The 23,971-nt window shown below is 42.2% G+C and overlaps 1 protein-coding gene across 2 annotated transcripts in view; it reads left to right on the top strand.

The window, feature by feature from the left end:
• The window catches only part of sez6b (seizure related 6 homolog b), a 189,004-nt gene that overhangs the window by 70,804 nt on the left and 94,229 nt on the right, over positions 1 to 23,971 (top strand). Inside the window, exons 2-3 of one of the 2 annotated variants that reach the window (XM_086140932.1) lie at positions 6,657 to 7,142; positions 11,262 to 11,389. In XM_086140932.1, the coding sequence (XP_085997058.1) occupies positions 6,657 to 7,142; positions 11,262 to 11,389 (614 nt within the window). The remainder of the gene's footprint in view (positions 1 to 6,656; positions 7,143 to 11,261; positions 11,390 to 23,971) is intronic. The other variant, XM_086140941.1, reaches the window with a different exon arrangement.

Raw genomic sequence — 23,971 nt, 5'->3', positions numbered from 1 at the left:
AAGAGGGATTAATAAAAGAAAAATTATAAAATTATTAATGGGGGGACTAAATCACTCCAGCTTTGGGAGTCCCCTACCATGGCTGCTTCGTCGTTCATAGCGTTGGACCAGGATCGAGTATGAGCAGAATAACCGCTGTGGAAGCGCTTGAATGGGAGTTTTTGGTTCTATTCTTCCAAGTTCATTAATTATTTGGGTGAAAATGCTTATAACGATAGCAGAAACCATGGATCGGAATCTGTCTGGATGACAGATGCTCAGAGAGGAGAGTCATTTTCAATTTTTTGTTTTGGCTGCGGTGTCCAGGGCCGCTGGAGTTCAGAGCCGTGGGGGGAAAGTGTTTGTCTGGACCGCAACGCAACACCTGCAGTTATTTAGTTTGCATGACTGAGGATCCCTTTAGCTTTGGGTGCAGCGTTCAGTCCGACGAGGGCGAGATTAACATCAACACCATTTTGCCAAAGGCAAGATCGCATTAGTAAACCGGTTGTACTGCGTTCAATTATATCACAACAAAATTCCAAATATTTACTCATTTGTCTTCTTGAGGCACAAAGTGCGTGATCTGTTTCTATTTGAGCATTTGAAGCGCTGAAATAGCAGGATCTCGTCCGTGTCTCTCGGAGCTTTTTTGAGGCCCTTTTTCAACTCGGTCGATGACTTTTATGATGACTCGTCCTCTTGCTTTTAGTTTTACTAAAAGTAAGTTTCATATTTGACCTTTATAGCACCTTGTTAAGTAAACACAGTTTAAAGGGCTCGACAAAGAAGCACAGCAGAATAAAAACTGGTGAGCCGCCGCATGAAAATATCATGTCTAAACACAAAAAAATTCAGCATTTACAGATTTGTGCTCATAAAACCTAATGTTGCTAAGACCACAGAGAGAAGGTAGAGACCTTTCTGTGATCCGAAGCACTTTATTTTATTTGTACATGTATTGAGATAAAAGAATTCAAGATTTTTGTCATTACACAAAGTGCAACTAAAATTTAGAGACAGCAATTCTGCGGTTCAGTGGAATCAAAAACAACCTTAAAAAGCAGTAACATGTGATAGCAACATCTCTGGGTTGGAGACAAGAGATGCACAAAATAATGAAAAAAAGAGGGGAAAAGGGTTTATTGCATTGCAGTGTGTGTGTGTGTGTGTGTGTGAGAGAGAGGTTCAAGTGTTCAGGATTGTGTCCAATTTTGTGCGATGAGCGTTTTGGGGTAAAAACTGCTTTCAAATGTTTGTTTTTGCCTTGATTGTCCGAAACCGCCTCCTTGATGGCAGCAGTTGCGGTGGATGCTGTTCGGGGTGGGATGGATCTCTGAGGATGCTGTGAGTTCTCCTGAGGCGGCAAATATCACCACACCATCTCCGTATTAACCCTATAAATATCGCCCATCTCCGGGAATAATTTATTCCACCTCTATGCATTTGGAGCCGTGGCTTCCCGTCTTCTTTGTCCAGGACAAGGAAGTCAAAAAAAAAACAGGAATGATCCAGAAATCTCCATCTTTCTGCTCTGAGGTGCAGCTGCTTCTGACAGGGATGCATAAAGACAATTCAGTGCAGAAGATGAAGAAACCAAGCTGATGCGGGCGATTAAAAACACTGAAGAGTAAAATGCCGAATGTGCTCGGAAATTGCAATGTTTTCCCCCCTTTTTTGTTCCTAAGCATTTAGTTCCTGGAAGGACTTGGAATCAGATGGAGTTGGATAAATAACTTAAAATCCAGATATTGTCGAAAATTAATCCGTTTTGATAAAATTGGTCTTTAGCATAGAATAACTCTTGTAAAATTCGTTACAAATTGCTATTAATTGAAAATTAAAAATGAACAATTGATGGGCCGTTGAGTGCTGGCATTTATTTACGTATTACATTTAATTTAAGTGGAACCATGTTCTTGTATTTTGTTTGTCTATATCTTTGCCACACTTGTTTTTTATTGTTTTCAAATTTGCATTTACAAATGTCAGTAGATTTTACTAAATCAGTGCATTTAAAAAGCAGAAGTTTTTGTCTCTTTACCTTTTTCATCAGAATCTGTCACAAAAACAGCAGCAACATTTTTTTTTCTCTTTAACTGCAGAAAATCAGCCAGCAATGACTCCCAGGCTCTTTTAGAGGACAAATCAAAGTGTCGGGTTTGACCGTCACTGCTTGGGGCCACTGGTGAAATTAAAAAAAGAAAGCTAAGAAGAAAATAAATTGAGTTAGAGCCTGAAAAAAATGATGTTTTTTTTGTATGTATGTGTAAACACACACATTCAATTCATATAAATGTATGTAATCCATTTTATTCAGTTTAGATATGCTAAAATACAGCTACAACACCTACAGCTCTTCCCATTAACAATGTTTATGTTCTATGTTTTTCTGTCTTTGTGTACCGTGAAAAACGCTATACAAATCGTATGTATTATTATTATTATTATTATTAAAATATAATCAGGGATTAGAATAGAAGAATAGACAAGAACTTTATTGATCCAGAGGAAATTATTTCACCAGATGCTCTGAAACGGCAGCACAATATCAGTGTTCTCTCAGGTTTCCTTCCTGCAGAAGGAGAAGGTTTGGTTTGAAGGCCACGGGTTAAAGAGGCCACCTGTGGCGTTGGTCTCGGTCCGCGGCCGACACTCGCCATCCTCTCAAACACCTCCGGCCTTCCCGACAAGCCGATTGAGTCTGTTAGCGTCCGCTGCCTTCAGCGCGCCGGCGCCGGACAACACCGTGTGATAGAACATCTGCAGCAAGGCCCTGCAGATGTGTGTGTGTGTGCGCGTGTGTGTATACAACCGTGCGTGCACAAAAATTGCAGCCGAAACAGAATTCCCCATCATTCCGCCACAATAACGTGGATAAACCCCTCCTTGCGCATCTTTTCATAGCCATGCAACCGTTCTTTCATTTTCAAAACAATACAATCCACACGTGGCCCTTTTTAAACCGGCGTTTGACGGCAGCGCGGTGACTCAAAATCAAAAATACAAGAAATTCCATTAAAATGACAAAGGAGTGTCTTTCTTCACGTCTCATCGGTTTCGAGTTCTAATTCAGGAGACAATAAGTGTTTCAGTATCTTTTATTTTGACATTTTATGAGGATTAATGCCACCTTAATGTCCAGTACTGGAGATAAAAATGAGTTTTTCTACGTGTTTGGATGTACACACGCCATCCCAGTTTAGAAAGTACAGTTGAAGACTTTGGATCACTGGAAAGTCTTTCAAAAATAATCCACTGCTCAGTCTGTGGAGGCAGGAGGCAAATTCTTTCTGTCTCCTCCTGTAAGCCCCTTTGAACTGTAATGATTGGGATTTGTATCGGGCGCAGGGCTTATTCAAAGGATGGATTAAATTTAGCGCTGCTCTTTGACAGCTCAGGGGAAAGACGGCAAAGTGCCCCTTCCGGCGCTCGGATACATTCGTACGTCTCGCGTTAGATCATCAGGAGGAACACGAAAACATCTCGGTAAATGTATTGTAGGTGTTTACCTCTTCATTCGTCCAGATATTTTATTTAATTCATCTTTAGTGTCGTAAAGACACTGCTTATACTTCTGTATGTTATCAGGTTTGCACGGATTTATTTTTTCCATCACACTCAGATATTTGCCTTCTATCCATATTCACTTTTAAACCTTTTCTAGATATGTTTTGTTTTTTTTTGAGGTTTTAGGGGGTATTTTTGTCTTTCCTTTTTTTTCCTGCAAAATCAAATTTAAAATAAGCAGGTGGTGGTTAAATGGAAAAATAAAATAAAAGGCAGTGGATCGTGATAGTATCATTTTTCTCCGTATCTCTTTTACTCCTTTGTGTGCCATAAAAATAGATAAATGATGTCGTCTCTAAAGTTGTCAATCTGATGTATGTAGAAACCATGTTGAAAAACATAATACTATTATAATATGTTAAGATAGACTTTGTTGATCCGCAATTGTCACAGCAGTGTAACAGTTAGTGTCAATAAATATGAATATAAATAGACAATTAAAATATAGCAAGACAGCAGAGAGAACAACGTCATCATCATCATCAAGGATAAGAATATAAAAAAAAAAGACAGTAAGGGTGAAAATAGCCAACCAAAACTAAATGAGTAAAAGACAAAAAATAAAATAAAAATAAGCAGGATGTGAATGGGCTGAGACCAACAGGGATAAAATAGTCACCAGAGTTAGGGCACAAGGAAGAGGTGACAAAAAAAATAAATCTTTTTACTTTTATATTTTGTGACATATTTCACGCTGTCAAACCACGCGAGATATAAACTGCTATATGTAGCAAACTGGCGCCGCTGCCTCGTGGCCTTCTGTGATTTTTGTCACTTTTTCCCGGAAGGACATTAAATGGAAAAAAAAAACCAAATCAAAACACACAACAAAAGTATTGCGCTGTGAATGAACCTCTTCCAAGACCATAAACTATAACTTAAAAACAGAAAAAAATAAAATTATTATAATTAAAATTGTCATAAAAAAATATTGGAAACTTATCATTTGAATGAAACACATTGGCACATGATGAATAGGGCTTTTTATAACTTATAATATAAATCATTTTTATAATTTTTAGCACCCAGAAGGTGTGTCTTGGGGCTCAGTCTGCTCAAAACCATAAAAACATCCCTTACATATAAACAATCCCTTAAAGTACGGCTGAAACGACGATGACGAAGCTTCATATTCATACGCGTTTCAAAAAAAAAAGGAGCTTCTTTTCACAAGCGGCGGCAGCGGAGTTAAAGATTGCCATTTATATTTCTGTTTATATGCCTGCCAATGTGTCTGACTTTGCAAAGAGCTCTTTGTGTCAGCAAAGCGATGTGCTGGGTGGAAAGTGGCGCTGCTACAATAAACCCTGATTGTTTGAAGCAGATAGCTATTAGCTGCTGGAGAGCCGGGGCTATTATGGTGGAAATGAAGCATTGTTAAAGAAACATAAGACTTCCCTCAGCGGATGATAGCCTCCTGAAGGGGTCTCAGATTAGATCTCACAGGTGCACTTGGGAGGGAAGCAGTGATCATTACACTGGGAGAATTATAGCAGCTCATCAAATCTCCTCAGGAATGAATATTAAGTCTTATTACAAGGAGGAGCGGGTGGGAAGGAGCCGCCGATGGGAGCACTTTACCCGAATTGTTTGGGCCGTATCATTTGCTTTTTTTACCGCCGTTTCCAGTCTGCCGATTGTCTGGCGGTGGCGTGTCAGCAGTCACACGCGGCTCTCGCATAGAAATGTCTAGAAAGGGAATATGACTAAATTCCGCTTTAACCTTCCTCTTGTGTTCGGGTCGCCACCGACCCGTTTTAGTTTTTAAATGCATAAAATAATCACTTCGTTTTTTTTTTTTTTATTGCATCAAGGCTTCTTTACTTTGTCAGGAACCTAGATTTCAACAAAATTCAACAAAAACATTTTTTGTCACTGCATTATAAAATGCTCTAGTTGAAATGATGTCCTTTGTCGTGTTAGGGTCGGTTTCGACCCGGGTATAAAAATTAGATTACGAAGCAATAATTAGAGGCAAAATTTAAATCTTAAATGCATTGTCAGCCAACACAATGACAACCAACTCCTCCCCGACTCATGTGAGCTTCTGGGGATGCTCATTTGCCCAGGATTGCTGCAAAAAAAACAAAAATGAGCATGTCCAGACACGTATTTATATTATTCTCTTGAGGTTAATTTTTCTGTTTTTTATTGAAATCGAGAGGTTATACTAATAACAATAAAAAGGCCCAGAGAACCACGACAAACATCCTTAAACCCAATATTTTCATGGATAAGGAAGCCTAACGAGGTCACCAAGAGATGAGAAAAAGAATTGGAATTTAAGTTTTTATTTTTAGTGTATTTTAAAGCTGATTTAAGACCCGTTAACACCGGGGATGCTACCAGAAAGCTAACACAGGAGGAGGGTTAAAAGATGCTTGCACTCCATTTCCATCCAGAAACATGAGACTCCATGTCAGTCGAGCGGTTAACAAGGCCAGATAACGGGCTTGACTGATTTTACACATTTATTTATTGCTATGAAGTTATTCTTTCTGTCGTCAAAACCTCTGCGGCTCGCTAAAATAACGCTTAAATATTAAGACAGGAACATGTTACGGATATAATATTTGACAATCCATGGAGAGGAGAGGACGTTTTGCGGCAAATAAATTGGTTGCTGACGCACATCGATGAACTTTAAGTGCAGACGGATCCGAAACTTTCACACTTAAGTCTGGAATTATTTTCATTTTCGATGTACAACGATTAACTCGCCCTCCCCGCTGAACTTCTTTTTTAAAAAGCACTAGTCATAAACATTCTTTCGTCTATTACCGGTGTTTTTTGGATGAAACCAAGTTCTGGAAAGTAATTATTAATACAAAACCGTGAAAACAAGGTGTAGAGAATGTTAAATACCGTGCTTGATTCGGCTGTTCGGTGTCTGATGCAAAAATGGGTTACAGCTCAGTTACTTGGAGCTCCATCCGCCATCATTAAGCAGCTGATAATGGGATTGGCTGCGGTGAATGAAACGGGATTGTATGCAGAGCTTCTGAGTCACAGGAAGCGGGAAAGTGAGCCAGATATCTTTGCGGGTGATTATTGAGCTTGTAAAAGGATGCAGATTCCGTCCAACCGCGTTCGTTATTGTCTTCCAGCCTCGGAGGAGGGTCTGTCCAACGGCGCGGGGACGGCCGCGGACGCCAGGGTCCATCTATATCCCACCGCCCCGGAAAGCGTCCGCGGGCTCCCGGTGGTCACCACGGCTCCGCCTTTCAACGTCCCCAATCACCACCCTCTGTACGGGAACCTGCGCCGCGGCCCGAGCGGCCCGAACGGCCCCCGGCGACCGCCGCACTACTACGAGGACGGAGGAGGTTCCAGCTCCCGACCCACCTTCTTCAGCCGGCCTTCTGAACCCCCTGGCGACGATTCTACCGTCCCGCGCACACTTGCCGCCACTTCTCACGCAGACACCCGCTTCCCGACCTCCGGCCCCAGCTCCATGGATCAAAAACGCGCCACCGTCCTTCCTGCGACGACTGCCGCCGGAGAAAAGGGGGAACAGAAGCAGAACGATGCGGAGGACGCCGTCGCCGCCGCCGTCACGACCGCCGCCGTTGTCACCACAGTGCAAAGTCCAGGTAACGAATCAATGAGCGGCATCTTTGAAAGACAAATCATCTTGTTTTCCACAGAACTGAATCCCAGTTCACTCGTCTGGAGGTTCTCGCTCGATCTGTCGATTCGCTCAACACGACACTTGACTCGGCGCCGTCAAAATATTTTAGCCAATGAAATCCCCAAATGATGCGACGGTTGTCCGGCACCAGACTAAATTAAACCTGCCAAACTACATCTCCATCTTCGGCGTGACGGAACAGACGTTTCTATTATTTCTGGATGGCGGAGAGGGAGTTTCCCAGAAGCAGCCTGGTTTGGAAAGACCTCCGTGACTTTCTGAACGTTTCAGCTTGACAAGAATGCAAATCAATGCAAAGCGTTGCTTCGCTTTTTAGGTACTTTTTAATGAAGACGTAATAAAAACATGATTTATTCGGTCCGAAAGAGCAGAATTTGCTGCTTCTACCTTTGGTTCTGACGAAAGCTTGACAACTGCCTTATTTTACTGAAAAGTCGGAGTTCTCTCTTGACACAGTATTCTCATAATGGAGAACTGAATAAGAGAGTCTGACATTCTGAAAACAGATGTTTCAAGCGTTCCACCTCATGTTGTTTTACTGCTTCTTTAAAGAGCTCTATGTTGTGGCACGCTGAGGTTGCAGTAGTGAAGAGTAATCACTTCCTCATGCTCTTTGATAAATGTGCACGTTAAAAACCAACCGATAGGCAACCGATAGGAAAAGCTCAGGGCTTGATTTACGACACGAAGAGCCTCGATCTGCATCACGCGCAAACCCGTATTGGACGCAAACATAAAGGAGACTCTCCTGCAGGTCTCACCGCAACACGTCACAATATTAACCCTCCCTTTGGCTCTGATATTGGAAAGATTAGCCTTTCTTCTTTTTACCTTTCATTTTTTCCCCCTCGCTCTTCCCCCCGCAAAATAATATGCTAGGATCCAGGATTGGAAGTGGACAGGAAGTAAACTGCTCCGAAAAATGAAGGGAACGCTTAAACAACACAACGTAACGGCAAGTCAATCACACCGGTGTGAAATCAAACTGTCCTCTCAGGGATTCATTTGGACTTGTTTTTCAAAGTTGGATCAGCCTGGAGTTTGTTTTTCCAGTTTTTACCTCCAAGCCTCCATGGGTTTAGACCAGTGGTTCTTAACCTTGTCGGAGGTACTGAACCCCACCTGCTTTACATGCGCATTCACCGAACCCTTCTTTATTGGATGGAGGATCGTTTCGTCGATGGGTACAAAGAACAGGCAGAGGAGCCTTTTCATGGAATCTGGCTCCCTTCACCTTGAATCCAGCAAGCGCTATGTTCTTGTAGCTCCCATCTCCATGCAGCTGAAGGAAGCCTTCCCTTAGTTTTGCCGGTGCTGGACTAGAATTGCTCATCTTGTCTTTGCAAATCATGCAGTCAGGACATCGATTCCAATCGCGTTCCGTCATACATGAGAATCCGTATTGTACGTGTTCTTCCGACCGCTTTCTTTTTTTGCCCGACATAATTAGTACGAAGGGATTCAAATATTAAGAAAGAAATCACATGACGTACCATCACGACAGTCACAAGTTACTACAACTGAGCGCGCCAAAATCCCTGCAGCACGGATAGGCCGAGCTATGTAGCAGCCAGTGATGTCATCACCAATGTGTGTCTTGACCTCCGCCGAACCCCTGAGACTGACCCGCCGAACCCCCGGGGTTCCATCGAACCCGGGTTAAGAACCACTGGTTTAGACATTTCATTCCATGGATAATGTTTGTGTGATCTTGTTGTCAGTACATTGAGCTATATAAAGGACAAATTATTAAATGAGAATATTTCATTCATTCACATCTAGGATGTGTTATTTTAGTGTTCCCTTTGTTTTTTGGAGCAGTGGATATCGATCTAATGACACATCTACCGTTATTTGATTATTACATAAAATGATCACCGTATTTCCTGGGCGATTGTGCACACCTGAATATAAGCCGCACCGGCTTGAAATAACAAAATCAATTAAATTCACTTTTTTTTTTTTTTTCACTTTTAATTCAATACGTACCGCTAGCATAGACAAATATGTCTGCCTTTTATTTGAACACTGGCTGTAACATGGCTGACTGAAAAAGAGGAATAACAAAGAAGGCAAGGAGAAGCTCATCCATCCATCTATTTTCTTTGTCCTCCTCCAGCCGATGTCTATCTCGCTCTTCCTCCTGCGCACTAAAACCGTCAGACGTCTTTTTTCGGTGTCGGAATTGAACGGCCTCGATATTTCACGCTCATTTCATCGGTCCGATGCGACGAGGCTAAATGTTTTGCCGGCGTGAAGCTGGTTCGCCGAAAAAAAAAAATCCATAAATTAGCAGCACAATTGTTTAAGCCCCAGTGTTTGGAGGCGGCTTATAGTCCAGAAACTATGATATACAGAACTATAATATGTGATTTCTATGGAACATCTACCTAATAAACATGAGGGGAAAAAGCCCACGTGACCTTCAGACCGTCACTTGCAAAATGTAGACGGGAGAATCAGCACGGGGGAATTTGTCCCTTTGCAGAATTTATTTTTTAGGGAGGTTGCATGGAAGCGGTTTGAGTAATCAACTCATCATTTGCCGCATAACATACAGAAATCCAGACTTTTAAACAAATAAAAATCCCGAGACCCCTCATATAGGTGATATTTACTTGCGGTCTGGAGGAATTCATAGCAAAAGAATCCTGTTGATGCAGTCAGAAATGTAAATGTGCAGAGAACCTTGCAATCAGAGTGCAATCAGGCTGCACTCATGACAGCTTCCGGAGACTCTCCGGGGACCTTTGCTCCGTCTGGGGTGACCGACAGGCTGAAAACACCTTCGCCGGGTGAAAAATGATATTTGAAGTGTGATAGCCGTGGCATGGCTGTTGTGTATTCGGGCTAGCGTGTTGTGAAAGGATTGAGAATGGTATGTGATTGATGACCTTTTCTGAGAATGCACAGGGAGATATTGTGGGGCCGGACAAGTCTGCAGGGCATACAGAGATCCAAACACACTGAAGAGAGAATGACCCGAGAATAAGGAGGCTTTATAGACAGAAGGTCATTATTTGCACAATGATAACATGTTTTTACTCTGTTTTGAATTAACAAGTGAGATAAAAACACACAGACGGTGTCAGACGGTGATGTCACCTATTGCTTCAGTCAAGAACACGTCCCGAAATGACTTCACAAAACGTCATGATCAATATCATAGATAGTTTGAAAAAATCCGCACACACAAAAAACAAAGATGATTTATTTATCATGTAACACAAAAAACCCTTTTCTCGCATGACGTTTCAAGCAAAAATATAGGCTCTTCAGATGCTTACCAGAGATCCCGGTGATTGCGGCGCCATTTTTAAAGTCCATCAAAAAAAAATGGAGCCACAATAAAATGTTTTGCGTTTGACGTAACCTTAAATCATCATTCTTTTTGGGGCACTTTCACTGTGTGGATTTGTGTTTTTTTTGATCCAGCAACTGGTTAGCGGATGTGTGTGTGTGTGTGTGTTTGTGTGTGTGTGTGTGTGTGGTGAACTCAATATGATAAATAGCGGCCGGACAATGCTGGTTGCTGGTTGTTGTCACAGGAGTTTTACATCCACAGACCGCCTGTCTTCTGCTTAAAACCAAGCTCTGCAAACAAAAGCCCCGACATAGTTCATCTACAAGCAGCACAGCGTTCACCAGACAGAAGTTCATTCATAATGTAATCAGTGAATAACCGTACGAAACCACGCAAGCAGAGAAACACCGGATACCAAGATACTTACCATATTGAATTGGAATTTCTCCATTTACCGCTTTCACGCCGTTTCCTGCCTCCTATCTTTCCGCCCGCAGCCTTTTCTCTTTGCATATCCTCGCCGCAGTTGTTTAAAACACACATATATCTGCGAAGACAAAGGCCTTCACTGACGTCTGGGCTCACAGAAGGGGTGCAGCAGGTGAGCGAGAGTTATGGATGCGGGCAGGATATAAAAAATATTCAGTATATCCGACTTATAATCCGACTTCGCCTATAGATTATGTGAGCTTTGTTCGTAAAGTTTTACGCTGGGATGCTGCGGAGGATGATTCGCATTGCACCGTTTCTCTGCAGATTCCTGCCAGATGAACCTGACCTGGCCGGAAGGCTACATCCAGGCTCCTCCTCAGTCCGCCGCCGTTTCCCTCTTGGACTGCAGCTACATCATCACGGTGTATCTGGGTTACGGAGTGGAACTTCAGGTAAGCCGCCGGGATCGTGACATGAAGCAAACACAGTTATTGCAGCAAATTTTACCAGCTAACATGAGTCACACAACGTGTTTTTCACGCTACGTCTTTTGACTAGCAGAAAGGCCTCTATATTGCAGTGGAATACACACACACACACATGCATATGTATTGTATGCGTGAGTGTTTGGTACTATAAATTTACTGTATTGTAAGTATATATAGTATCCACAGCATTGAATGTTTTAACAAAGAATACAACAAATATTTCCTGTTGTTTATTCATTTTTTTCATGTATGGATGGAAAAACATCCTTTCAGAAGAATCATTTCAACTTGTGTTGACACGACACCAAATGAACATGATTCACATCTTATATATGAAATTATTATGGATTCCCAATAGCCATTGGTCTCATTGGATGTGGTAAAAAAGACATTTTTTCTCAATGGTACAGAATATATTTACTGTTTGATCACATTTGGTCAACTGCAATTATTTTAGACTCCCATCCCATTAAGGATTCTAAAAGAATTCTAAAAGAATGAAAAGAAATGATGAGCATGATTAGCAAGCATCCTTTTCAATGAGGAAAGGTTCATAAAGACCGAATTTGTCAGGAATACAAACGTCGCCTCCTGAATGGAGACCGAAGTCTGATGTTCTCGACATCTCAATGGATCACCTTTTTCATCGCGGGACTTGCTGACGCCATAATCAATAGCGTGTTGAAAAATAAATACTGCCCTGCAGTGCAGGAGTAGTGACCCAGCCTCGCTTTGTTTTGGTTCCTGTACGTCTAATGGCTTCTGACACCGTCTGACATTTATGTCAAAATCATTATAGCTGTTTAAACTCATAAACCACCGCACGCAGCCGGATGAACGGTCGGTTACCCGGAAAGCTTTTCATCAACACGCTTTCAAGAGGAAAGCGGTGCAGAGGTACACAACATATGTTCTGGAGATTGGTTTGTTTAATACAGCGTTATTATCAAATCATGGATCCCCTTTCAGAAAACGTCCTATTTATTGCTACCAGCAACATGGAATTGGTTTGACAGTCTATTCAGTGCTAATATCGCTGCTTCCTTTCCTCACAAGAAGGGATTTTTTTATGATTACAGCATGACACAGGAAGATTTTCATTTGGTTTGGATTATCTATTTTATATTTTGTCAGATGATCTTGTTTAAAGTCATTCAAGTGCCATAAGTTATGTAAAATCGAGGTGTGTGTTTCCGGCGCTCTAAGAATCCTGCCTGCAGTTCCTACAAACATGGCAACTCTGTGAACCATCATTTAAGAAGCAGGTGTTGGTGCAGAGCAGTCAAGACAGATGAGCTGCCTTTTCAAACCCCTGTAGAAATATAACTTTGCAAAACACAGTTCAGTCAATTTTGTTCCTTTCGATCAGTTAATGTGTCGGTTTCCCATCGTGTGAGTGATTTTCATTGAAATAATTGTGTTATCTAACGTACAAAGCAATCGCTTCCATATCGTCCTGAATTATGTGGGATAGTTTGACACGTGGTGCTTCTGAAAACAAAAGATTTTACATGCCTGAAGTCAGAGGACAGGAAGACAGGAAGGGTGAGAGCAGCTGGGAAGCTACTGACTTTCGCTGTTTTCATGATTTTGTTCGTTTGACTCAGATAAACCATTTCTGCCACACGTGGACAGATCTTTTATTTTTAAGTAAAACTTTGAAGATGATATGTTTCAACGTCATTTGTTTTTTTCCATGGGAAAATTTCTGTGTGTGTGTGTGTGTGTGTGTGTGTGTGTGTGTGAATATGGATATATGTGTATATGTGTTTATATATATGTGTTTGTGTATAAATATATATATATGCATACATATACGTATGTATATATGTGTGTGTATGTAGGTATGTATATATACATATATATAGAGAGAGATAGATATGTGTATAAATGTTTGTATGTATATATGTGTGTATATGTGTATATATACATATATATGTGTATATATGTGTGTGTGTATACACATATATATATACATATATGTATACACACACATATATATATATATATGTATGTATGTATGTGTTTGTGTGTGTATATATGTATATATTTATGTGTGTGTGTGTGTGTATATATAAATATATATATATATATATATATATATATATGTGTGTGTGTGTGTGTGTGTGTGTGTGTGGTATAAATAGGTATAATGTCTGGCTCCCAGCCAGTCCTCCCTTTCCCTTGCGATCCTTTTTTAAAGCCAGACCAGCTATTTCAGCAGTTTAGACACGGTTGACGCTGAGCACTGAGGCATCAGTAAAGTCTACCCTGAATCTGTTAGTGGGAGTGTGTGTTTATTTAATTCTCACTAATTGAGAAAGAGCACTACTGTCCTTCATGGCAGTTAAATGGCCAATAATCCTGCTCAGCAATTTCCCCCTGGACTAAAGACCTTAACGGCGGAGGGAGTTCGCCGATATTTCCGCCACGCGGCCTCAACTTTTCCATCTCACCCCTCCGGCCACAGAACTCCTTTTAGAGTGACACCTTTCCTGTTTGAACATCTGACGCGCAAACACATTGTGGCAGATGAAAAGAACAAATGAGCGTTGCACCCTCATCAAGTGTCAGTTTTAATATGCGAGCTCACGTGAGCCAAAAACACACTCTGACTTTTTTTCCAGAAAAATATCTCATTTTAAGGGAAATAGAAATCCTACAGACCGAGTGCACGCCCACCCCCTTCTATCCAGGGGCGGTTAATTATTTCCTATAAAACTACGGCTTCTTCGACTCCCCTCTGGAACCATCTGTGTTGTCTGTCCAGAATGCGAACGTTGCTGAATCCAAAGGACCGGCGCTTGTCCTTCAGGTGCTGGTGGACCGCGGAGTCCCGTCCCGAAGCGGTCGGTCCATCCATTCGAGCAGAGGTTGTTTTGTCCCTTCAATGTAGCCGTCATCACATTCCTCAGAGCAGGTGACAGCAGACGGCACATTTTCAATCTGCCGCCCAAGAGTTTTGTCCTTGGGCTGCACCGGCCTTCGCTCCAGAGTTCGGTGGGGTTTGAAGTGTACCGGTCTTCTGCGTTTGTTGAAAACCCTTTTTCCAAAACGCCGGCGTCACACAGGGTGCAAACTCACATTTTTTACCACCCGGTCAGGATGGCCGCAGGATTGGAGGGCTTTCCTAGTTTTTTTCTGCCTATGGCGGTTGACGGTATGTTCTCGGCCCGGTGTTTTGAGAAGTTCTGATTGCCCTGGTTTGTGTAAGATGTGGGTCAAAGTGTAAATACTGAGTTTGTTTCTGATAGACGTTGATGTCCTGTTGAACATGAATGCGACCGTCCAAGAAAGGGAGTTTGTCATCATCGAGATCTTCCCGAGTGGATTTGATGTGGGTGTCGATCAAGTTGAGGTGTGAACACTTTCACTTCTCGAAGTAGGCGTGGGCCGTTTTGGCTGATCTTCTTTTGTCTGCAACGTAGGTTGAAGCGCAGGTGGTTTCCGTCGTCCGCGAGTCTCCTGGCTGTCGAAGGGTGGTCACTCCAGCAACATGTCTGTGGAGGTTCTCGGCCGTCCAGTGAATTCCTGTTGAAATCTTCTTGTCTTGGCAACCGGACTTGAATTTCAAGTCCGGTTGCCAAGACAAGAACTCTCTTCCCGTACCTGCAACCGTTTGGAGTTGAGCCCCTGAAGTGATATCTGCACCCTTCTTGATGACATCTCCTTCATTAGCGTCCTTCTGGACCTTCTGCCTACAAACCACATGCAGTACTTGTGCAGAAACACCACACGTTTACTAGATTTCATAGCGGTTTACATTGGATCGTGACATTATTGGGTCCTGAGAACAACGCAGCTCGGGACAATCGGTGTTGGCCTGCATCACACGGGTGAAGGTAATGCATATGAACAAAAACAATTATTCAATTACATTGTTTAACTTGCTGTCAATAACCAAAAGAGGTAGCTTTTCATTGTTATCAGACATTGATTGCAACAATTTTGGGGAAAATCAGAAATATCACGAGATTGATCCTGATGATCGTATCCTGGTACCGAAGCAGATAAATAACTGCTTCCCGGTCCGAATTGTTCAACAATTCCAGAAAAGTAAAAAAAAATTAGAAACTCAAAGTAACGTTTTTTTTTTGGTCTGTTTTTTTTTTTTTTTTTTTGACACAACATGCGGGAAAACTGGATTCAGCTTAAATGACGATTTAACCGACACCATTTTTATGAGTCTCTCCATTTGCATGCATTAATAGGAGCATCTAGCAAATGGAGATCTCTAAATAATGTAAAACATAGACATAATCTGATGAATGGCACACACTTGCTAAAAGCAGTCATGAAATAAAGCTAAGGATGTCCAATGTCACCTCCATAAATGTGTTTGGCCCGTCGACAGTGCGAGCGCTCCAAATGATTACAACCACTCTCTCCACTCCGGGGCATCCATTTTCAAGCATCTGACCTTTTTGGGGAGACTTATGCCATGATTTAAGTACCGCCCTTGTCTCTACCTGAAAACCCCTTCATCCACATGATTAACTCCCGGAGCTTTGCTTCCTGCTGCCCATAAAACATACAATGGCTATTACGTTGCTGACCTTCCGGATTCTTGGCCTAATATATTTAGCTGAAAAATGAATATGTGGTCGCAAATCATTGTCAATGTCTCTCAACCGCTTCATCTAACTGATTGAAAGACGAAAGAAATGAAATTAAACAGAACGGTCGACGTCTTAAATTTCCGATGGAAATTTCGTCTTGTTGTCATGGTAACGTGTAGCGTTTGTCACAGTCCCGAGCTGTCGGGAAGGCGAAGGGGGTTTCATTTCCGGCGAGGAAACTCCTGTAAAGAGTTTGCATGTTTTTTTGAAAGTTGCTGAGATACACGTTGGATCGCTTTAAAATAAGTTATGATATACTGTGTGGTGTAAAAATAACAAAACGATTAAAATAGGACCGCGCCGAGTGGCCTTTAGCTGGACTCCGTGGGGAATATGCTTTTTTTTTTTTTTTTTCGTTCCCTTGCAAACTGTGTTTGAAGATACCCGCCCACACACACCACTTTCTTTTAAACTGACCTTGGGTCTTTTACTCACCCACTCATTCATTTATTACCTCTAAGTGAATTCCTGGTTCTTTCTCTGCTGACAATCAGTTTAGATTGCAAAATAAAACCATTGCCTGTCGCTTGTAGCCAAGCTCCTCTTCCTCTTCCTCATGTTTTTCTTTTTCTTTTGCTTCCAGACGTTCCCTTCAGGGGTCGCCACCGCAAACCATCCGCCTTAAAAACCAAACTGATATCTTTATTTTTAGGAATTTACTTCATGTTCCACAGAACCTCTGCCTCCTAAAATATTTATTTCACTCGATTTATGGATAGACGACGACTTTCTACATATGATATATCTGCTATTTTGACATTGCTACGTTGCACTGAAGGTTTACTTCATTGATCCAGTCCTTGCTCCGTCTTTGGTAAATGACCTGTTTCATTTTTATGTCTCCCTGTCTTGAGTGTCCTCATATTTTTCCGGTTTTACTCCCTGTCTGTTATTGTTTCGCTGCCAGTTTATCAGTCCTCGTCTCCCCGATCGCTTTATCTGCTCAGCTTTCGGTCCAGCGTATTGTTTTCTTGTGTGGCCAAGAAACAAAAGCATTTGAGAGATTTGAAATTGGTACCAATGGTTTGTTTCTCGACGAGGTCGGAATGTCTCTTCATTTCGTTTCCTCAGCCATGCAAATGAAGCGGGACCATGCAACATTTCCAAATGCCTTCAAGGTTATCAGCACCTCACAAAAAATTGGAAATCTCCAACGAACTTTTTTTTTTTTCCTCCTCCTTCTCTCATCCAAACACCAGTTTTGAGTCGTCTTTTTATGTTGATTTTGAATCCCACTTGTTCACGCCAGGAATTTTAGTTGGGCAAATGAAACAAAAGAATGAGTCATGTGAATAGCTCTACATTTTGAGCAAGAACAGCACATGACTAAAGTGAACTAAAGATAAAGCATGACCCAAAAAAATTATAGTGAATTTTCAAATATTCTTTTTCCATCGGATCTTAGGAAACATGGATCAGTGCTAAAAACAAACGAGTAATTCCCCAAATCACTGACGGTTCCTCTTTTCGGCACAATTGTGTATTCATAATGAAATGGCTCGTTTTACTTCCATTTCACGATGGAGGAAAAATTATTTCTTTGTATAAAAAAAAAAGGAAAAAAAAAAAACGTGAAAAATTTTCGTGCGATACACTGTAAATGCTAAAATCTGACGTAATCTTTATTTAAAAATAAAATATAGTATGTGATGGTTGATGTGTAAATTACAAAGCACTAGTCGTAGTGTTCAGGTTCCTTAGTGACTAAGAGCTAAATAATGTATGGATAGTTTTAATGTTTATTTTCAGTCTCATCTATTTTCTCATTCCTTGCCTCAATTTTCCATGTTTCGCTGCCACTTTTCAAACCTACTCTTTCTTATTACCCAGTTTTCTCCTCTCCCTCCAGCCCAATGTTTGTTTATTACTTCCTCACCATATCTCTATATTTCCTATTCTTGTTCCGCTCCCGTTCAGATCTACGGGATTTCTTCTGTCCGTTTCCTCCATGCTTGCCGCTTCTCTCTCGCTGTCATTTGAAAAGTTCTCAAGGAATATCAGCCCGCCGTCATTGCCCGAAATCATGCGCTCGCCATGTTCCTCACACCAGCTTCCATGGATGTGGACACTGGCGAGGGAAACCGAGGGAGAAGGCCCGGCGCTAAAGTGGTTTATGAAACTAAAGACGTCCTTCATCCTTTGGGGAAAATGTCCCGGAGGCTAGAATGGCTAGTGCTAATTCATTCTGATATACCGCAAGAAAAATAGACTGACTAGAGCAGGGAATAGCTCAGTTTTGGTCAGTAACACCCATATGAGCCACATGACCCGTGACAAATAAAGAAAAGCCACTATTTGAGTCTTATCAGACAGCCTTTCAAATGCGTGACTGCAATTTTCAACCCACCGTTTGTCTTCCTCAAATAGACGTAACAATTGGAAGGGAAAAAAAAAGGATGCAAAGCCGTCGAAATCTGCGAAGAAATGGGCAATTAAGCTGCATTTTGCCGTGCACTTTCAGTCGGACGGCTGCAGCTCAGCCATGTAACAAGCAATGTTCTCCCTGGACACGCAGCAGAGACACTTTCACCTGGCGTGGACAATCCAGCCCCGATATGCCTCGGCGGCTACATCGCCACATGCTTCTCCCAGCGCTTGTGGCTGGAGTTTGGATTTCTGGGCTTTGCAGGAATACACTTTTTAACACCAAACAGAAAAGGAGGTTGAGAAAATCTGAAAGTATAGCAGGAGATGAAAGTTACAGACCTCAGTTTTGCCCCAGAGGAAGAGATACCCGCTGTTCGGGTCCCAATTTGGTCTGGACTTTGTGAACCGATAAAGGAAAGAAACACCGGCTGTTGTCAAAAGGTCTGAATGCTGACGATGAGCACGTTTGTTTATTCATCGCCGCGCACGTCTTAGCCCAGCGTTAATACTTCCATCCTAGCCAATGGGACTCCTTTCTGGATGGTATATTTTATAATCCTAAATTCACAAAGTATAAATAAATCAGGACTTCCGGCTACATTTTCATCATGACATTTTTTTTTTCCCCGCACTAGAGATTACAATCATTTTCTTAACGTTTCTCAAAAAGACTGTCCGTCTGTTTTTTTTTTTTTTAAGGATGCATAAAATCCACCCACGATGCTGCAAAGCCCAACGGGCAATTTTAATTTGAGTCCGCTCAAAATTTTGTGCGTCAAGTAGAGCGCTGGCTTCTGGCACCTCGCTAAAGCTGCAGCGAGGAAACCGCAACCCTTCTATGTGAAGACACATCGGCTTTTAGGAGACTATTTTTTTAAAATGTCCAGGAAAGGCGTCCTTAATTAAAACAAGGAAGCAAGTTGTAGAACCTAGAGAATCTAGTTATTTACCAGGATAAGGTCTTTTATCAAAGTGTTGAGGAACAAAACAATCTTGGAAGTGCGAGTTGAGATGAACGGTTGAGCTTCGACACCCAGCAGAGAAGATGTGGATGACGTGAAGAAAAAGAGTAATAAAGAAACAGCTGGAGAGTTTTACAGAAGGAAAATGAAAATTGAGAGATGAGCGGTGAAGAGAGCAGGGGGGGAAAAGAAAGAGGAGATAATAAGAAGAATAACACCTGGGATTAAATAAATGGTTTTCTGTCTCATCTTCCATTAACTTTCATTATTGAAAATGACTCCAGTGTCCGGATGTGGCTGAGCGGTGGTTAATTAATTGCTCATGGATTATCTGTCCTCTCCTTTTGTTTGTTTATTGGCCTCTTTAAATGTACCTCGACTAAACTGTCTTATCAGCTTCTCTTAAAGAAATTGAAAGTGTTCCCTCCAGAGATGGACGGATTTAAACAAAACTGAAATTCACATATTGTCAGACGTGCATCAGACGTGTCACCGGGATCTGCAAGGTCAGTCTGGACTGAAAGCAGGTTTCTAATTATTTTTATCAAGAAATCATACTCATTAATCTACTTCCACCTTATTTATCGACCCCGGAGGAGAAGCTTTCATTCAGAAGTCAAACAAAAGAGCCAGAGAGAGATTTTCAGCAACCACTACCTGGGGATGTTGTCTTTTTGTACCACCGTAAGATCACACACCAAGTTATTGAATTACTTTTATTTCACTTTGGAGTTTTATTGCCCCCCTTTTTGAGCTGCATCTGAACAGTTAATGTTTAAGCACCACAAATTCATTGTTTTGTGGCCTTACAGAGATAGGAATCTGTCCTGCGTGTCCTTCGATTGCCTCCCTGGAAACCGCCAACAGGTTATCTAATAAAGTCAGTGAGAAGGGAATTTCTTATTTCACCAAATTCCCTTTTCATTTACCTCATTAACTTCTCACTGAGAAGATGCCGATGATCTGATACCCGAATCCTGATCAGAACATGTGGTGAATACGCGAAAAGTGTTCTTGGCCGATATAAATCTTGTTTTGTTTTGGGTTTTTTTCCCCCCTGGTGATGCAGTTCCAAGATGAGCCTCGTTCAATATCCATACCATTCAGGTGTAGAGGCCTATTTTTAATTTGGTTTCAGAGTAAGGCTGTCTTTTACCGTAACATTATATTTATAATCTGGCATTTAATCGGAAAAGCACGATGGTGAGCACTCGTCTACATGTGCGGATATACGGTGACTTTCCGCGATCATAAAGATATTATATTGTGATGTTTTCATTCAGAAATGTGCCGTTAAAGTGCAGCTTAATCCACAAGAATGAAGTGAACTCCGCCTGTCAGCGGGAGGATTTCAATTTACATTTTTTGCAAATAGAACCATGAAGCGTTGCTACGGAGTCATTCACTTGGGGATGTAGGACCGCTTTCTCGCCAGAATCCCACAATGCAGAATATGCTCGTACCACCCACACCCGTTTGGTTTTTATTTTTTGCAGGTCTGAAAGGTCAGCCTGCTGTTAAAGTGGAGGTGTACTCATTCCCAACTCCGAAATTGAAGTCATACAAGCGGTCTAGTTGAAAAGACAAGAAATCAGTTTGAATCTGTGTAGGCTGCAGGACTGGTTCCTTGCCGGCCACACCAGAAAACAGAGGCTTGGAATAAATCTTAGAGTATCAAGTTAAACAACGTTAGTAAGGAGCTTTGTGTTGTTTATGCCAGAAAATACATTCACTCATACACAGGACGTGGTCTTAATGTCCCTTGTCCCAAAATCTGGGGTGAAATACATCTAGAAGCTCAATTCAGGCTGCAGAGAAGCTATCTAGAACAAACAACAAGCAAGCTAGCAGCAGGCTAACGCCCGAGCAAACAAACACCTCTCACCAACTCCGGCCAACCGCAGCCTGGAGCACATCAAGAGGGCAGCTTCCTTCATCGCTGTTTCTTCAAGTTAGACCCTCGACACCTCCAGAAGGTTTGACCGTGAAATCCGGTGTCCTGGAAAACACCCCCGTCCGGGCTACTTAGCTGATCCCAAAGCAATCTTTCCCTCGCGACCTCCCCGGCCACCATGCCTCCTCCTCAGCCACAACCATTCACTTGCCCGTTCTGCCGCCAGAGACCCGTTGCTGACGACACGTTTCGACCGGGAATGTCCAACTCGGTCGAGCGCCGATAGCCTTCGCCACAAACCCACCTCTCCGAGCCGTCCGACCCCTCGGCGCTCTGCCATCTCAGCGTACCTATCCGTTACGTGCTCACAGGCCTCTTCAACTCGATCCTCCCAGGAGAGCGTAAGTGCAATAAAATACACTATCCTCTCTACCCGAGACCAACCAGCTGCTGGTTCAGATCAGCCTCGCCTACATTTAGCTGCCCGGCGTGGTGCCTGGTCCTAAATCATCTAACCTTTTCTCCCTTGTTTACACATTTTATCCGCATAACCTCCCTGTAACCAACTACGCAGTTTATGTCTTGTCTTCCACTGCTACTGCTAAACATTTCAACACCTGGTTATGACACTAGGTGAATCGCTCCATGGAAAGTCTGACAGTACACCCTGACAATAAATGTCTTAGTGTGGCCACCCCAGAACACTCGGGCGGGCAGCGTCATCGCCAACCACTGATTCTGGTTCTGGTCAGACGGCAGCACGTCGTATGCATCCCCTCTGATGAGCCCAATTCTAGCTGCACAAATCGCTGTAGAATTTCTCATTGCCTCCTCTTGCGTAGGTGTTTCATCAACTATCAACATCCTCTTTTCTGCACCTGATGCTGTAGCAGGTTTTAAAACTCAGTTCAGTCCAGCCCTGATGAAAGGAGAAACTTCTCATCTTAAGGTAAAGAAGGGGTTTCAAACTTTAAATCCATGTAGCCGGTATTAGCGGTCGTCTTGCAGGGCTTGTTCTTAGAAGAACCGTAAGGTGAGGTCAATCGCAGGCAACTTGACGAACAACAGAAATACAGAGCATCAGATCAGAAGGAGTTGCTATTGTTATCATGGCTTCTTCTGGCCGTGCCTAAACAGACATGCGGGGGATCCTATTGGTAGGATGTGCTTGCATGCCACTTGGTTTCCATGCGTTTGAAAAGCTGACGTGTCGCAATCCCGTCCAGATTTGCCTCCGACCAAAGTCTTCTGTCAGCAGTCTCCAAAGCGCATTAGCAAGGAGAAAGTCGGGGCTCAGAGTTACGCAATGTGAGGTCATCTTAATTTTGTGTTCAGGGAAATACTTACTTTTGACAAAAAGCAATGTTCATCTTACAGACTTACACCTCAGCAAGCGCTGGAATTGTGAAGTGCTTTCTTTATTTATGGACTTCTCTCGTCTTCTTGTATTCTGTCGGGGGTACGATTGATCCGGCAACCTTCACTTCACATCTCGGTTCTCAAGCCCGAAAACCATTCTTGTGCATTTCAAACCCGTCCTGAAACCAACTATTGAATAATGCCGATCCACGGTTGAGGCCTTCTTCAGATGTAGCATGTATGAGCTACAGTCTGTAATATCCCTGATCAACATCCTGAATGAGTAAGAGAACGATATCCTACATGCTAAATATTGGCATCCAGGTGTTTTGTTTCATGTTCATGTCAAACCGACGCCTTGTTATTTCATCAACGGGAAAAAGTATGTGAACATTTTGGCAATCCGTCAATATTAAGATTTGTTTTTTGACTTGTCGGGTGAACTCGCAGAATGTTAAATGTGCACGAAGCACTCGAGTTAATACGGCGGTTCTCCGTGACATTGTGGTTTCTGATTAATTTGACAGCCCTCTTATATAGAGAGAGCCTTCCCGGCTTATGTTGCCAGGGAACCGATCCCAGATGACCACATATAGATGAGAGCCGCGGCCAAATTGCAGTTTCCCCGAGGAGACCTCCAAACAGATACAAACAACAGTCAGCAAAGGTTTGGCCATGGATAGTGCGGGATATCGACCGATGGATCAATACCCTCGACTGCCTGAGCCAGACTCCACCTCGGTTCAATAAAGCACAGTTCTATCTCCAGTCCCTGTCTGGAGTGATGGTAGAGATTGATTAGGAAGCGTTTGTCAATGCTGAGACAGGCTCCCGGAGTAAAAGGTTGCATTAGTGTAATGTTTGACAAGCTGTACCATCACATTTAGGTATTCCCCCGCTGAGTTGCAATATCTGCAATATCTGCAATATCTGCAATGTCCCCCATATGCCGAGATTAGGATTTGCTTGACTTGGCGCTAATGAGCCTTGGTAGTTTATTATGAAGGCCGCATCTCACATCTTCTCACCAAAGTTCACAGAATCGTTGGGCCATATTTCTATGTCCAGTTCTTCGGTCACCGGTGGAGTAGAAAATAAGCTACTGAGAACTTGGAGGGCAGTGAAGCTTTTATTTATTTACATATATTATCGTCTATTTATTAAATTAAGTTTCAAACATTTTACTTTTAGATTTATAATACTTATAATTTTTCTGATTCTGATTTGAGAGGACAATCGATTCAACATGCGTCGCATTGTATTGCAATTTTTTTGCATGAGCTTTATTCCCATGAGCTTTATTATTTTTTCCCTTCTGGCTAATTTTTCACCCTGTGCACAGTCC

The sequence above is a fragment of the Fistularia commersonii genome, chromosome 3 (assembly GCF_037954325.1).
Source record: "Fistularia commersonii isolate RoL2024-O1a breed Wild chromosome 3, RoL_Fcom_v1.0, whole genome shotgun sequence".
NCBI classification, from domain to species: Eukaryota; Metazoa; Chordata; class Actinopteri; order Syngnathiformes; family Fistulariidae; genus Fistularia; species Fistularia commersonii.
The sequence above is the reverse complement of the archived record's forward strand: the minus strand, read 5'-3'. Positions and strand labels throughout refer to the sequence as shown.